The 17,493-nt window shown below is 34.5% G+C and overlaps 1 protein-coding gene across 1 annotated transcript; it reads right to left on the bottom strand.

Annotated features, from left to right (window-relative positions):
- Window positions 1-1,432: 1,432 nt before the first annotated feature.
- PIG-U (phosphatidylinositol glycan anchor biosynthesis class U) lies at window positions 1,433-14,247 on the bottom strand. The gene is made up of 9 exons (XM_067117525.1): window positions 14,127-14,247; window positions 11,973-12,136; window positions 11,661-11,763; window positions 10,987-11,083; window positions 10,580-10,784; window positions 9,083-9,308; window positions 8,487-8,755; window positions 7,194-7,336; window positions 1,433-5,716 (listed from the first exon to the last, which is right to left on the bottom strand). Exons 2-9 carry the CDS (start codon window positions 12,106-12,108, stop codon window positions 5,606-5,608), a joined length of 1,290 nt encoding a protein of 429 aa, XP_066973626.1. The 5' UTR covers window positions 12,109-12,136; window positions 14,127-14,247; the 3' UTR covers window positions 1,433-5,605.
- Window positions 14,248-17,493: the final 3,246 nt, after the last annotated feature.

Raw genomic sequence — 17,493 nt, 5'->3', positions numbered from 1 at the left:
GTCTTATTATCACTAATATACCTCGTATTGAAAAAGATTAAATTTTAGGGCCAGTTATTTGATTTTTCATATTTCTTGGCGTGTAATTCCATGTCTTCCTCGTCTTCTTCAGTAATACTGTACTTACACAGTTCTTGTTTTTGTTGGGAAACAGCTTCATACAGGACGGAAATCAACTGCAGTTTTTTATTCATGCTGCTCTGCTTTATTATTTTCATAATTGGCGCCTCCTGATTACTCTTGTATAAAATGCATTTTCCTGGCATAAAGTACGTCAGTGACCTCTTGGTTTGTAACAGGGAGTTTGAAGTTAAATTTTCTTGACAATAGCATGTTGAATTAGTGAGATGACAACGTTGCAGAACCCTTTCCTCTACCTTGGCAAATGGGAGTGAAGCCAGTTAATTTTTATTAGTCTCCCTAAAAGCATCTTTCCTGTAATGATTTTCAAATTAAAACTTTAATGCAGCAGATCTCCAACTATTCATATAAAAGAATACAGCCAAATCCTCATTGCATATAAATGAGCAGAATAGTAATAAATAAATAACCTGAATTATCTTTTCAAGAAAGTTGTACTATCAATCGCACACCCTACTAGCATATATGATAACCTATTACTAGCACACTCATCTCTGAAATTAACTTGCCTCGTGGATTACATTCAAATATACGGAATGGAAAAAATATCAGCTGATTCCTGTTTATTATTTGTAACTACCAGGAAATCCCAATTTATCATATCCCACTGCTGCTGCTGCAAATTTAATAACACAATAGCTAAGCAGAACCATACTTTTGAAAATATATACATTCCTTCATCCTTGAGCTCTCAAAACCCTTACCTATTAAAACTGTTAATCCCAGCTAGTGATAAGTTTTGCATGCAAAGTCATACTGTTGTAACCTTCTTATAACTACTCCACTTTGCCGTCTAAAACTTTCTACAGACTAAAGTCAAATAACTAAAATCAACAAATATTAGTATCACAAGGTAATTTCAGGAGATCAGCAAGTACATTTCTAGACGCTCATCTTCTTTAATGTGCTATTTCTCCTAAGATGATGGCAAGCATGGAGTTTTCCATTTCTACCTATCGACTACATATAAAAGATTTGAAGTGAAAGGCACAAATTGGAATAAGGGAGTTATGCGGAGACAGACCAAAGGAAGTAAATGCAAAGTAAAAGACAGAAGGAAATACGATTAGGAATCAAAAGAGATGCTACAAAGAATTGTTTGTTCTGTCTACAGTCATCCATTCAAGTCAAACCAATGGCAGTACCCATGTGACTGAAGTCTACAAGTACTGTAAACGTTCAAATATAAAAACTTTTGTAATAATATAGGGTACTGTACTGCAACATGATGTTCATAGGAAATGTAAACAATTTTTTAATTGAGGTTATATATTTTCAGTTCCTCTAACCAAATCTTTTGAAATGGGGATTCTAAATTGTAAGTCAATGAAATTATTTGAAAACTCACAAAGCTAATGCCCTAACCCAATACAAGCATTTTACTTCAAAAGTATACCAAAAAATTATATCTAGAATGATACCCTAAAATTTATACAAAATTTTTCAGTTATGTCTCCCACAATAATAAGCAAATTACTTTATCACTGGGTCAAATCAGTTATATTGTACATCTTTACAAAGAAAAACTATTTATACTCCCACTAAAAGCTACTTGGACAGCTATGGTGCTTGAATCCTGAAATGTTTGTGCAATAAAATGAGTATAAAGAGATGATTACATTACAAACCTAAACTACACATTTTACAGCACATTTAGAAATATTCACAAATCACAAAATCATGAATCATCCACAATGGAATTTAACCTTACAAATATAGAGAAAATCTCTAACACAGACTAAATTGTTAGTATTTACTGGAGCTCTTATTATGTACTATGCAATAACTTAAATAAAAAATGAATAAAGGCTGGAAAATCATTCTCCTCCCTAATGAAAAACTTGAGCTTCAATACTAACACAGTAACCACTACATCACATTTAAGAAATTATCGAGAGATCACTATTCTGAAAGTAATGAAATTGGAACTTAATATGAATTATACGTTACACTTACATCCGACATACTAGTAGCATCCTCACACTAGTAATGCAAAAATATATATACAATAAAAAATTCTATCACAAACATTTACAAAAAGTCAGTAAGGGGGTAGAGAACAGTGGATTTATTTTGGATGCTGACAACATATCATCATATTGCTTCTCTACAATTCTGTTGCATTTACTGTAGTACCTACTAACTTGGATGGCTTGTATACAGTTACACAAAATACCACAGTCAAACCAAAACTGAATGGCAGAGTACCCCTACAGACAAAATACTGTATCTGTGTTGTAAAAGTATGTCTAGACTGTGTTAATGTACATAAAAGGTACAGTACTGATTTTTCTAATGTTTACAAAAGTATTGTAAATCAATCTATTAATTCAGAAGACAACCCAAGGGATGCATAGAGCCTCGATAAATTTTTGTCACAAACATCAATTCACTTGACTACAGTATTTTCATTAATATGTACATTATTTTTGTCTGCAGATTCTTGGTATAACTAATTTTTTATGCTGCTTCATACTTTGCTATGTTTTTCCTGTATTAAAGATTCAAAGTGCAAAAAGAATACATCTTATTCCATGAAAGCTTAAAGAGTCATCAGCAAGAACCACTGGTAAAAGAATATTACCAATTCTAAAAACTGGTCACTGTCTTTCAGTTGTGGTTTGACTACAGCTGTTAATGAGCTTGTGACAAAAAATGGAGGATGTTTCTAAATGTTCCAAGTCTCACATCCCTATTTTAAAGCAAAAAATTGTATTTACAATTCAGAATCTAACACAGTATATACAAATATGACACAAGCAAGTGTTTCTTCCTCTGAACACTGTCACTATATCAATAAAATCAAAAGAAATCAGTAAAATAGGATATTTCCTTAACATCCCATCCCCACTTGGTACACTACAATTTTCAGCACTGTATTATACCAAAACTTGAACTGTACAGACTGTTTGTGAGAATCCAACAGTAAAAGAAAAGTCTACTTAAACCTTTCTAGTTCTCATTTCCATTTTTTTCACAGTGGACAATCTTGATTTGGACAGCTGTGCCTGTTTCAGCCCACTGGCATATAAAAAAGATACAAACATGTTGCTAAATGTATTCATCACCAATGCAGTTTCAACACTACGAACAAGTTCTCTTAGACAATGTCCCCTCAAAAGTGTAATTAAATAACTACTACAGGTACTGATATTACAGTACACAATGTACTACCACTTGAATATTACATATACTGCTACCTGTGCTGTGCTATTAATATCATTAGACCACGGAATTGTTCTTCTGTATGTTTGTTTCCTCCAAGATTCACTGTAAGAGGATGAGTGTTGTAATTACTGCTTCCTTTTACCTTTTGAAGCTGAAGAAAATGAATTTTTGCTAAAAAAAACTGTATCAGCAGTGGTCCAACTTGACAGTCTGAAGGGAAGCTGCAATTCTGCATAACTCTTGAACAACCAGCTAAGTAATAACTTCAAATGAAACAGTAAATGCAGTATATTCAATAAAAAACTTATATATGAAAGTTAATACTCTTGTCATTTATTCAGTGCCTTACACCTTGCTTCCTTGGCTGCCTACTGGTTTTAGTAGTTTTAAAAAACCATACTGCATAATTTTCCCTAAAAAAAATGTCTAAGACATGAGATTTGAAAGCATCGAATGATTAAACACTTAAGAAATCACCATGAGTATACTTGTTTTCACACTTGTCTGACCTATAGTTATTTGAATGCAGAGAATTCATAATAACACTGACAATCAGCCATATGATTAATGACTGCCCCTCTCTAAACCAAAAATATATATCTATCGGAAACAAGTCCTTGGAAGAAATCCTATCAGAATATTTAATACTTTCAATTGATCAAATCATACAATTTCTAGGAAGCAGCAAACTGTTAAACAACATCTAATATAGTCATACAGAACAAAAAGCCATACGAGTTACAAATGTCAACTCAGTGGTTTGGTTAAATTACTTGTGATACTTTATCATTTTCAGAAAACCATGAATTACAATTTCTTAAATCAGACAGTATCGATTTTACTAACTGACAGCAATAACCAAGTACCATCATCTTTGCAACACTGCCAGTTTCCCATTTTTAGCAATTTTCAAGCTATATACAGAATTTTTATCAATGTATAAAGCTCTCATGCTTTATAGCAACATTTTTAGGCCACAATATTATATACACTGTATATTAATATGCATCAGCAGTCTTGCTTTTTGAACAGGGCCTGGCTAACTGTCAAGGCTTGACCTGCTGCTATATAAAGTAATACTATATGTACAAAAATGCTCTCTGACTGTTTTTGGAGTTGCAACTATGTTCAAAAGTAATAGGAGCCATTTTTGTTGTGGAATGCTAGTGCATATTGCTGCACTTTTTTTTACATTTTTTTCACTGAGTTTGTTCACTTACCATATTTTTTAAAATGAAAAGAAAACATTTTAGTAACTAATGACAAACATTTTGCTTTATATTTTTTCTTTTACCATTGACTACTACTGCAGAGCATGAGGTGCTAGTAACTAAATTTAGTCCCAGGGGGCTATAAATAGGAATGCAGTTTACTATTTAAAAAATGTATATAATTTAATGATTCCTATGCTGTTTACTCTTACTTCATCATAGAAAAATAAACGCCGCATAATCACTTGCCTGGTGAAATAAATGATCTGAGATGAGGTTAGCAGTATTAACCATTACTGCTGTCTCCTAAAAACTAATAGCAGTAATTTTTGTGTCACTTAAAGTACTGAAACAGGTATCCAAATTTACACCTGGGCTGTGAAAAAATCTAAAATATAACTTCCCACAACCTATGAGTCTGTTTCTTACTAAGAAAAAGTATCCCACTGGATATCATAAAAACTCAAAACCATAAATTTTTGATTTAGTGCAGTATACAAGACACAGAGTAATGGCAGGAACCTTGGGTAGGCAACAATAGACAGCAACTACAAATAGATAAGAAAGCTGAGGATTAATTCTTACTTGAGACTATGTTATAAATCACTTAGTCATTGTGTACTAGCTCCTCAGTAATTCTTTTCTTTGTGAGGAACTGCATATATTACAAGCCAAATACTGTACCAGTTTTTTCACATGCCTGATGCAGTCCTTCCTTGCAGCAGTCTTCAATCAACAATGTTCTTTCATTAATCAGATATAATAATTTTATAGTAGAGTGCTATGTGCTCCTAAGACACTTAAACTGACATCTGCTACATCTCTGCATACCACTCAAAGAACCCAGTGGCAAAACTCACAAAAAGTTTCAACAGCGGTGAGCTGGAAACGGATAACTCGTCCTTCACACAGTAACACCACTTACATAAGGATTTTAATAAGCAGTTATTCTCTAATTCTCAAAAATGAAATCTACATTACTCACAATAAAAATACTGTGCCATCCACACCAGAACAACAACCTGGCTCTTTAAATGTAAAACTTTGTACTGCTTCTGCTACCAACTTCACTAACAGGGCTTTCATTACTGAAGAGTAAGCCGAGCTGGAACTCCCTCTACTTCCATTTTGGACCCATTAAACAGATGATACTCTCGCTTTACATGGGCAAATAACAAATCAGTCACCAGGAAAATCTGGAATTGATAATTTGGAATAAATTAAATTACAAATACAATATTGTAATCATAAAACATCATGTTGACAAAAACTAATTTTAGGAAAACTACCTAAAAATATATTTCATAACAGTGCAGAATTAAGCAAATGTGCAAGAATGGAAATAAGCACAGCCTTTAAACTTGGTAATATTAATGTTTCACAAAAAACCAGCATTGTGAAAAATATGTGGTATCCATGAGTCACACACTTCATTCAAAATTTAAAAGAATATGAGACTTTCTGCTGGCTGGCTAGCAGCACTGCATAAGTGGCCCATGTACCTTATTTTCCAGGGATTTAAGAGCCTTCATAAGTTTGTTCATTTTAAAACTATTTTTAATGTATGAACTTTCTATCTTAGGAGCAATGGGCAGGTTAAAGAATGTCAGGTGGGTCTGAAGTTCACTTGGGGCACATAAAAAGTTAATCTTTAACTTACACTGAAATGGGAGACTTGTGTTTTGCAGTGCTGTTTTAGGTCTTTAATGATGCCAAAAGTAAATAATCTTAACGCAGTCAAGTAAATAATCTTGATGCAGTCTATGAACTTAAAACATGTATGCTGTAAATACTTCCAATTTCCATCAGGTTAATACTTGTATGCAAATCTGAAGTATTTTTTCTCACCTCCCTTTAAATTTCTTTCTTTGCAAAATTATAAAAAATAACAATTGTGATTCCTTATTAGACATTCCTATGTCACTAATCTGGAGAAATTACTTAATAATAATAATAATAATAATAATAATAATAAATAAATAAACCACATAGCAAGCATATGTCTGGCGCTTGCACAGAACGAGTACAAAAAGAGGCATGATTCAGTAACAAAAGCCCTCTACTGGAGCCTGCGCAAGAAACACCAGCTAGCTTGCAGTAATAAATGGTATGAACACCAACCTGAGGGAGTGATAGAAAATGATCAGGCAAAGATCCTCTGGGACTATGGTATCAGAACAGACAGGGTGATCCGTGCCGATAGACCAGACATGACACTGATTGACCAAATCAAGAAGAAAGTATCGCTCACTGATGTCCCAATACCACAGGACACCAGAGTAGATGAGAAAGAAAGATAAAAAATTGTTAAGTATCAAGACCTGAAAATAGAAATAAGGAGGATATGGGATATGCCTGTGGAAATTGTACCCATAATCATAGGAACACTATGCACAATCCCAAGATCCCTGAAAAGGAATCTGGAAAAACTAGATGTCGAAGCAGCTCCAGGACTCATGCATAAGAGTGTGCTACTAGAAACAGCGCACATAGTGAGAAAGGTGATGGACTCCTAAGGAGGCAGGATGCAACCTGGAACCCCACACTATAAAAACCACCCAGTCAAATAGGATGACTGTGATAGACCAAAAGAAAAAGAAAATAAATAATAAACAATAATAATAATAGTAATAATCATCATCATCAATAATGTAAAATTAATTATTATTTTACCTGAGCAGTATTAAAAGCCAATGTAACTGCAAAGTAGAAGTTTGCATTTGCTGAACCATTGAAGATCCAAAGATTATACATAATTGGTCCCAGGACTGAAGTAGCAACAAACATACATCCTACAATGAATGTTTGTCGCATAACTGGAAAAGAAGAGAAAAGGTTAGAAACATCAGAGATGCAACTTCACCATGGAAAAATTTCAAATAAAGAAAGTGATCATGTCCTTAAAGTACCCAAAATTAGTTTCAATCTCATTTCAGAATAGAATTTGTTATGAAAATCTACAATTCAAAAGAATTTTCACTCTTACTAACATGAAAATCACGAGAAAGAATGACATTTAAATTTATTTATTTAAAATTAATAATGGTTACTCCCATTTTCTGTTAAATGAAACAAAGAGGATGAGCATTAAAATTAAAAATGGTTACTCTTGATGGCATGTTTCTTTTACTATCAACAGACGTTATATATTTAGATTTGTGTCTATATTTGAACATATACATCAAAGAAAACATCAATAGCTAACTATGTTGAGCTGAAACCATGAAATCAAGTGGAGTAAAAGAGAAAGATGGAAATGGGGTCATGTTAAACAACTCTAAATTAAATTAAATAGTATAAATAAGAAATAAATATCATAAATACCATGAAAAATACTGTATATAACTACATTACATAAATAAAGTGGAATCAGGCAAAGGAATGCAAAACCAAATTCTAACATAATTTTCAAGGACACAAGACAAAGAGCAATTACAGGTTTTGACGTAGGAAAAACCTATTTTTGGTAGTCGCTGTTGAGTCCTCAAAGGAGTTACCTTCCATGGTCTACCAGAGCTCCATGGTGACCAGGTAGACCATGGAAGGTAACTCCTTTGAGGACAAGACAGCGACTCACGCTATAAAAAAAAATTAAAAAATACACTGAGAACAAAAAGATATGGAGAGAGTGCAGGGTCTATAATAACAAGTTAGAAAGGGGTTGAAATGAGAAAGATGCTATGATGCGCACTTGGACTTAGGGCCAGGTTGTGGTTTAAGCCCTTTTAAAAATTACTCATGCATTAATACACAATCCAATATGCAAAATCATGACGATAACTAAACATCAACAGACTACAAAGTTCTTCCTTTCTGTGAGTCAAGACTGTGGTCTTTTTCACTCTGATTCACATCATGCAAATTGTATAGATATACTGAACTGATGAAAATAATTGTACTTTCCACTTATAATTAATTTCTAAGGACCTTACTGGAACCCAAAAATATAGTACCCCATTTACTTACATGGATGTAAGTGTTTCCACATGGGCAGGAGGGCTAGGTATAGTCCAACATCTCCTAGAGAAGGATAACTTCTAAAGACTGCTGTAAATGCTAGCAACGCAGTGGCCAATAACACTGGATCTCGCCTTAATCGAATCGCAAGTGGTAAAACATAAACAAATGCATTGATCTGGAATGTTGCCAGGAAAAACAAACGGAAGTGCTCAAACATCTCCGTGAAAAAGTACCAGAAGAGGCCAATGTTTGGTGTCAGATCTGGAGCTGCTAAACTGAAAGGGAGTGTTTAAGAAATGCCATTAGTATATACTGTACTGTAAATACATTATTTTTGAGAAGCTTTTTTCTCAATGACATCAATATATATATTTCAAAAACAGAAAGGGCTGTTTCTACTTTTAACTATGTAATCAATCATTCTAAATATGGAGACTGCCATCATTAATTTATGGACCGTGGTACAGTATCATCATTGATTACAATGGTTCTTAACATTTCAGTGAAGCTTGTTTGTCTCATGTATTCAAAGTAATGCAAGACATAAAAAGGAAACAGGTCTTTTAACAATGCCTCTGATTATAAACAAAACATGTACTTACATGAAACCATAGGTCGCTTCCAGAAACTCCCAACCACCTGCTATTTCTGCTGACAACACCATCAGTACTCCCAGAGTACAAAAGAAGGACAGTAAAGGTTTAACTAAAGCTGATTTTGACTGCTGAACTTGGGTGAAATGCAAAACACCAGGAACCATAAGGCAAATAGGATAAAATGACTGGTATGTGGACAGAGCAATTAAGCCACCAAACAACACGGCATGATCTGAAACAAAAAGGGTGGTCATCTATCAAACAAAAAGTAAAAGTAAGGTATGGACCTGTGGTATGAAGAAATGTTACCTCACTACTTGGAAGTATAAATAATTAAAATAAAAGAACAACTGATGTTTGTGCATGGAAGGAAGCAAAAGATGAGAGATTCTACAAGATATTGTTTTAAAATCCCAATGAAATTGTCCTGCATATTTCAATTCTTAAAACATAAAAAGAAGATGGCAGTCAGAACTGCATGTGCATGGGTAATCCAAAATCCCAAACAGCCTTCAGAGTCTGTTTTCATGCTATTTGATCCTTAAGTTGTCAGAAACAGCAGGACTAGGATACAGATACTATACTGTACTGTGCTTGCATATGATTTTTTCTGGTTTACTTTGATTTTGAACAATAGTAAAAGTTCTTATAAAACACAAATTTCTTTCTGCATATAACTCTTTCACCTAAGGGTAACTGTAATCAACATTTCTCTGGCTATATACCACTTTTGAATTTTTGGTAAATATAAATACAAGTAAACAGTAAGACTTTGCTCTCTTATAAATGACTCACTATGATGCAACTCCAGCGTGTTATATGTGATTTTGGACTACTATTTAATGATGTTCTTTCTGTTGAATAGCTCAAGCTCCCTTTCCAGTCGTTCTTATCTAAATTCCAGTCTGACATCAAATCATAATACAGTAAACGCCCCCATATTCGCGGGGGATGCGTACCACACCCGCCGCGAATAGCTAAAATCCGCAAATACTTAAAACCCCTCTAAAAACACTTAGAACTGCCTATTTTGATAGTTTAAACATAAGAAAAACCCACTAACGATGCTTACACCTGAGTATTTTAATAGTTTTATCACAAAAAGTGCATTTAGTCATAAAAATGATATGAAAATACAGTAATTAGTGAACATTTCTCAGTGAAAAATACCACGAACGGGCAAATTTTCCGCAAATAATTGGTAGATGCGTTCCACAGAGAAAATGTTCTGTAGCACCAAACTTTCTTAAAAAGCATGCCCTGTTATTTACAATTAATTCATCAAACACTGGAAGAAATACTCAATAATGCCATCATGAAATGCCTCTTACTCTCTAGGAAATTTTCTTAAGCTTATCTTCATCTTGCACATATGAATTCAACTAATGAGGACCTAGGTTTGCTATGGGGTTGGCCAATACTTTCTCACAACTATTAACAGTTTTACTGTACAATACAATACATACAATCACAAATTCAATTAGTCAACAAATCATTACTTACCTTTTACCATGCAAGCAAATGCTGCTGCAAGGACCAAATTTCCAAAAACTGTTGTTGTTTTTGCTACACATGATGCTATTGTATAAGGGCAGAATAAATATGCAGCAGCAACGTAAATAACACCAGAGCACAATGATCTTGACTTCAGCAGCAAATGAGTAGCATCTAGAGCATATTCATTAACAAGTGTCTTCTGCTGTACTAGCTGAGAACAAAAGAAGTACAATACTTAGTTTCTTTGTCATGACAATGTTAACAGTTTGTTTTACACACTAAATGCACCTTCTTTAGGAGATTAAGAACCCTAATTACAGAATGACCTGGCGACAACCTGTTATTTTAAGTATGTTATTGCATACTTCAATTATGAATTCACATTTAGCCCAAAAAATAGTAAATATACTTACTAACTGTCTACTGTAAGCTGTGGCAACTAAAGCCAAGAGATAAGCAGTCAGAAGATCACATGCCACAAAAATGAAGGCCAAATATGCTTCCCATGACCTGTCACAATTCACAAAGATAATGATTATACAGCAGTTAACACTAAATCACATTATGTTCCAGGAAATTATAATACTGACAACACTATGCACAATGATTTTTTAACATTTAACTTGATATCAGTTAGGAATGATGCTGGCATGAAAGAATAATTTCTGAAAGGTAACTGCTGTACCATGAAGTTTCTAAACTGCCCAAATTGTAGTTAAAGCTTTTGCATATCAGTGAACATAATGAACAAATGAGCTACTACAGTTTTGATAAGATGAGATAAAAATTGCATCACAGATAATTTTTCATATAACCTTTACCACTATGCATTACTGAATACAATTAGCTACACTGGCCCTATAATGTACCTTTCCCGGAATTTAGATCATCTCTTTGGCATTACAAGGCCAGCCCTTAAAATAACTGTGTAAATTAGCTCAGTTGTTGGGTTAAACTAGTTCATAGTACAGTAATAATAATTAGTCATTTCATTAAATAACATACACAGTACTTTGCTCTCTTGTTAGGTGACTGATCTAAGAGCTTGAGCTGAAAATGTATAAAGGGTGTAAGATTATTCAGGTACCTGATTAGAAATCCACCAACGAAGAGGCATAAAGGTGTTTCATGAAAGACACCCCCACTGTACACAGGTACACCATGTTCATGAAGAAACACGCCTTCTTGAACTGCAAAACCAAGTATTTTGAGATTACATGAAACAAAGTAAAAACTGAAATTAAAAATCTATGAAAAATACACCATAACTTTAGAATCAGATTAAAGTACTTTCCATTAGTCCATGTCATACACTTACAAAAGGTCTAGTACTGTATAATGCTGTGTATATATGTAAAAAGAGATCTAGTACAATAACTATTCATTAAGAAATTCTTACCTCTCTTCCAAGCATTGAGTGGTGTTGAAACTTCAACTCTCTTGGATGTGTAATCTGATCCATATGAATTGGTCATTAACCATAGACGAATACCTGCACCAATAAGGTACATCATCCAAAGACCAGATATCATCATGTCAATACGGCTTTGATGGTTTCCCACACTGAAATAAAGAAAATTTTTGATTATTTTTATAACTGCAAAGCAAAGAAAATACTACTTTGCACATATGAAATTAAAAACTATCATGGAAAAACTAATATCAATAATTTATCTCCCTCTTACAAAACAAGCAGCAGTCAATAATGAGCATACATTACCGAGCTCATCGATGTGGTATAACAGAATGAATAAAGACAACAAAATAAGAGGTAATTTTCCCAGGTATTTTCACAGCTCTCCCTGTTATCACCGACCAATCTCCAGCTCCAAAATGGCTATCTTGTGTGAAGACAGTTCAGATAACAAATGGAATATGCCTGACCTGCATAAAGCTGTGTTTTTCAACTTACTGTAAATCCTTGGGGTTACGATCATTTGGTGAAAGTTCCTAAGAACACTGTGCATAGTTGTTCTATGACCATATTCAACGGGACTTTTTGGCACAGGAACGAGAGAGAGGAACTGCTGCATTAAAGTAAGTGAAGGTGCTATACAGTACTATTCCCATAACAAAATGGCCTATTGGAAGGATAGTACGCCTCCTACTTCAACATTGTACCCACCATCCTTGGTTAGGTTATCTGGAGGTAGGTTATCTGGAGGTATGTCTGGTTAAGCAGGGGTTCAGAGAAGGGGGGCTAATGCTGCTGCCCCATCCCTTGTCCAAGTAGGACCAAGCATCCTAGAATAGGTCAGATCAGGGAAGGTTATATTAGGAAGTATTAATGCAATTTCAACTGCCACGTTTTCATATTTTAGGCATGATTACTACAGATTACAACATGATCCACCTACTATTTAACATATCTCTTGTGGTTTTGCATTATTTACCATTCCTCTTGGGTAATTCACTCGTTTATGGCTTCCCCCATCCATTAAGTTGCAAGAACCCTGGTTTCCCTTTCCACTTTAAGAGAGCACCACAGTAATGTTAGACATAGGACAGATGTCAGAGAAACACAAAAGCCAATCTAGTCTGTAACAATAAAGTACATGGCACCAAAGACATGTTGTAGGCCAGACTAGGCTGAATTCCAAGTCTTTGGCAAGGAATTAATTTACCATTAGCCTATAGGCTGTTAATTTGAAAAGCACACATGAAAGATAGTTACTTTATAAGGTAATTCTAAGCCGTAGTTCCGCAGTGAGCTAGACTATGGCAATTGATGTTTTCCTATGTTATTTTACTTGCTTTACAAGAATTTAAAGTAATGTGTCAGCCGGCTGTAACTAAACTGTAATTGACCTTTGAAGACTACACCACCGACGGGGTAGATCTAAGGTGGTATTCCACGGCGAGCCCCCCAACCCCCTCCATAGCTAATACGGCAAAATTGTAACCAGTAAACACCCCTAAAAATACCAACCTCACATACCGTAGGGGTGTTTACTCGCTACAATTTTACCATATCAGCTATGGAGGGGGGGTGGGGGGGCTCACCGCAGAATGCCAGCTTAGATCTACCCCGTCGGTGGTGTAGTCTTCAAAGGTCAATTACAGTTTAGTTACAGCCAGCCGACAAAATTCTTGTAAAGCAAGTAAAATAACATAGGAAAACGTCAATTGCCATAGTTTAGCTCACCACGGAGCTTAGAATTAACCTTTATAATTCTTGTAAGCTGATGAGAAAGGGCGACTCTTTCCTATGGCTGGCTGTTTACATTATACGTTAGATATGGATTTACCTACTAAATTAGTTTGGGCTAGCCTATACAGCACATTTTGGCCCAGCACAGGATAAACTATCCTAGTTTATGATAATTCGCTAGGATAAACTACAAATTCTAATTTGAAGCTCATCCATGAACTTGTAGGTCCTAGTAACCTAATATAAAGGAGTCCATGGGCAGCACTATCCTATACCGGTCAAGGGAGCCCAGGTTAAACAATATACGACCTTGCTGAATACGACTGGCCACACTATCTTAATTAAAATCTATTAGCAGCTTTACCTTCTGTCATATTAATGAGAACTGCATCACTCTCTTACCTAGATCATTCATGAAATTACAAGAAAACAAATACAATATTTGTAAGGCGTTCTCGGACATTAATCTACACTCTGCAGCTTATCTTGCAGTTGTTGGAAACTTTCAGACCCTGTTTTTGACAGCTTTGTCATCTAAGTGTGTAATTTTGTAGTGGTTCACATCTAGAAACTGACAAATCCTCTTGCCAGGCCTTTGTAGGATGCGAATTCATAATAAAGAGTGTCTGAATTCAATAATACTCGTAAAATATTAATATAATGGCAAAAAAAGGCATAAGGCGCTTACAATTTCCACAGTACGAATATTCTCCTTCCAAAGTATAGTCCGCTATGTAAGCCAAAGACAATAAATTAAGATAATTCTCCATTTTAGCTCATTTTATAAAAATCCCAAAACAGTTTTGTTACCAATCATCATTACTCCTAATTTTCTTTATGGGGAAATGAATATGATCAAGCCTACGAAACAACACTTGCATTCTAATATAGTTTTAATAAGAGCGGTTGTAAACGCCTGATACAGTTGAACAGCCAAAATATAATTCTTTACCGGTTTGTTTACATTCTGTGTTCTATTCAACAGAAATAGAGTATAAACATTCTTTTTCATGGATTCGGGGAGCAACGGGCCCGTTGACAACCAAGACATTTTCAATCACTTTCATTCCGGCAACGATGAAAAACATTTCACTACCTTCAGTCCCGATTTTGTAACAATCTATTAAATTACTGCATTCTGTATTAATAAATCTGTAACACCATTAAAAAAAATTTCGATATACCAAGCAGAAAAAGGTCAAGGAAAAAGATATTTTGATCTGCGGACATTCACAGAAGACTATGTGAACAATTGCCATAATATTCGAAACACGACGTGCTACTGTAATGTTACAAATAGAATAAATTTCCCTATAAACTGTACCAGTGTAAGATAATGTATATACATTTTTCTTTAGTTTCATGTAAAAGTAATTACCTCGAGAAAGTTTACCATGGCAGATATTAAGTCACCTGATATTTTATATGTCAGAGAGTATTATGTACAGGATGTAGACTCGTATTCATCTTATGAGCATTACGAAATGTTAAATAAAACCTCATGATTTATTGTCTATTAAAAACATTTTATTAAATGTATCATCATAGATTGGAATACTGTGACTTCACCTGTCATAACCTCCCCCAAAATATGGGGCTGCGAGATAAACTAAATAGAGCCGCATGATTAATAGAGTATGTCACCACGGAGAAGGATTACCTCTGTACTGAGATGCATTGGCTACTATTTATTTTTATGTTCTATGACTCATCAAGCTATCAAGACTGGATATTAAGATATCTGAATGTTTTGCTGTGCATAATAGGCACAATATAGCCAATGAATGGAGTCAGCACAAGACTCGCTACAGATGGTTTCACTTTATCTGAACCAAGATATACAGAGATTGCATTTTCATATTAGGAGATATGAAAATGCAAGTTAAAAAAAAAAACTAAACAGTTTCGTACCATTTTAGTCTAATAACAATGTGGATTGACTATCTATATAGGATTTGCCATATGTCTCTTTGAATGTTTCTCCACAGTGGAGAAAGGAAATTTGCAAGTCCAACAGATCACCTTCGATGGAGAGGGACCGGAAAAGAAGCCCACTGTATGTAAGGTGTTGTGTTATACCATAAAAAGATAAGCAGAATCCCAGAAAAATATAATTGTAGAAGCATTTTCCGAAATCTAACTCTACCGTTGCATCGGTATCCTAAGTGGCTTATAATAATTAAGGAGTAACATCACTTCATGAATAATTGCCATATACTACTATGCTGTTTTAGTATTATAAAGACGATTTTTGCTACCCTTGTTTCGATTTGTGTCTGGTTACAATTTTCTTTTGATTTTGGAGTTATCTATTGACGTTACATACTACCTTTTCTCATCAATACAGAACATTGCTTCAAGTAATCTGTGTGTGTGTGTGTGTGTGTGTAGAGTAATTAAAAATACTGTAATTTTAAAGATGTCTTACAGTAATTTTGGTATTATTTTGCATGGTAAATAAACTGTAATGCGTGTCAGAAGGTACTTGAACCAGGGCAGTCGTATGGGATATCCCTTCCTTTCTCACACGCTGTATAATGACTGATACTGTAATTTTTAAGTCTATCAAAAGCTCTTTATAACCTTAATACGAATAAAGTAAAATATACAGTTCAGAATGACGGTAACTGTAACGTTTAGTAAACAAATGATAAAACGTTTTCCCTTTTATTGTATTTTATAGGTATTACAACTCATCAACACAAAAAGCCATGAGTCTACTCAAAAGCCTTAATACACTAAGTAAACCAAGGCGGCTAGATTAATATAATCTCCTTTTAAAATATACAGCTGTTTCTCTCTCTCTCTCTCTCTCTCTCTCTCTCTCTCTCTCTCTCTCTCTCTCTCTCTCTCTCTCTCTCTCTCACCTTTCTGCGGCTGGTACCCACTTACAGCTAAATAGACGTTGGCGCCTGAACCGGCAAGTTGTAAATATCTGGAAGAAAAGAGGAGCGTCCTTCGCCGACGGCCATAGTTGTTGCAACGCCAAAAGATGTAGTCAAAACGAGAGAAGGGCCTTTAGAAGCAAAAGTTGGAGAGAGATATATTTTTTCCCGGAGTTTAGTGATAGCAGTAAAAATGGAATATTGGTATATTGGGTAGCAGTACAGCGTTTTGGCACATAGGAATAATGTACTTGTGAAACAAGATTCGAAATGGTTAAGAAAATACTTCCGGCTGAACTTCAGAACAAAAAGGATAAATTGAGAACCTTCACTGAAAACTTTACAGATTTTAGTATATACTCTGTAGAAACATCGTGGATTATAAAACTCTAAAATATAATTTCTTTGCGAGCGAAGCTCATTTTTCCTCAGATATAGAGTGATGAAGGTATGTTGGCGAAACAAACCGCAATGAAAACTGAAACTAAATGAGGGAAAAATAGGATGAATATTGATAGGGTCAGAAAGCTACTTTGAAAAGCTTGGTATCAAATCAACGAAAATAAATAAAAAAACAATAGAAAATAGCTAAGACAATAATAATAATATACGTGGGGTATACAATTTGAACACCTCAATCTGAATTATTAAATGTAAAATGAAATAAGACTAAGAAGTGAAAAGTGAGACACGCCCAGAAGAAACCTAGTTATTACCAACAGGCGATGAAACTGAAAGCAATTGTTTTTCAAAAATATGAACAATAACTGAGGGCTGATAGAATGCCCATCAGTATTAAACACGGATATGCAGAAAGATGGATATATATAACTTTTAGTCCTTTCTCTCTATTATGTTCTTTCTTTTTTTTCCACGCATAAGTG

The sequence above is a fragment of the Macrobrachium rosenbergii genome, chromosome 15 (genome assembly GCF_040412425.1).
Source record: "Macrobrachium rosenbergii isolate ZJJX-2024 chromosome 15, ASM4041242v1, whole genome shotgun sequence".
In the NCBI taxonomy this organism is placed as follows: Eukaryota; Metazoa; Arthropoda; class Malacostraca; order Decapoda; family Palaemonidae; genus Macrobrachium; species Macrobrachium rosenbergii.
The sequence above is the reverse complement of the archived record's forward strand: the minus strand, read 5'-3'. Positions and strand labels throughout refer to the sequence as shown.

Coding starts and splice junctions, on each gene's coding strand:
- PIG-U (XM_067117525.1), bottom strand. CDS start 12,108: ATGATGATATCTGGTCTTTGGATGATGTACCTTATTGGTGCAGGTATT. Junction 11,764..11,972: donor ACTCAATGCTTGGAAGAGAG/GTAAGAATTTCT, acceptor TTGGTTTTGCAG/TTCAAGAAGGCGTGTTTCTT. Junction 10,785..10,986: donor CAGCTTACAGTAGACAGTTA/GTAAGTATATTT, acceptor TTTTGTTCTCAG/CTAGTACAGCAGAAGACACT.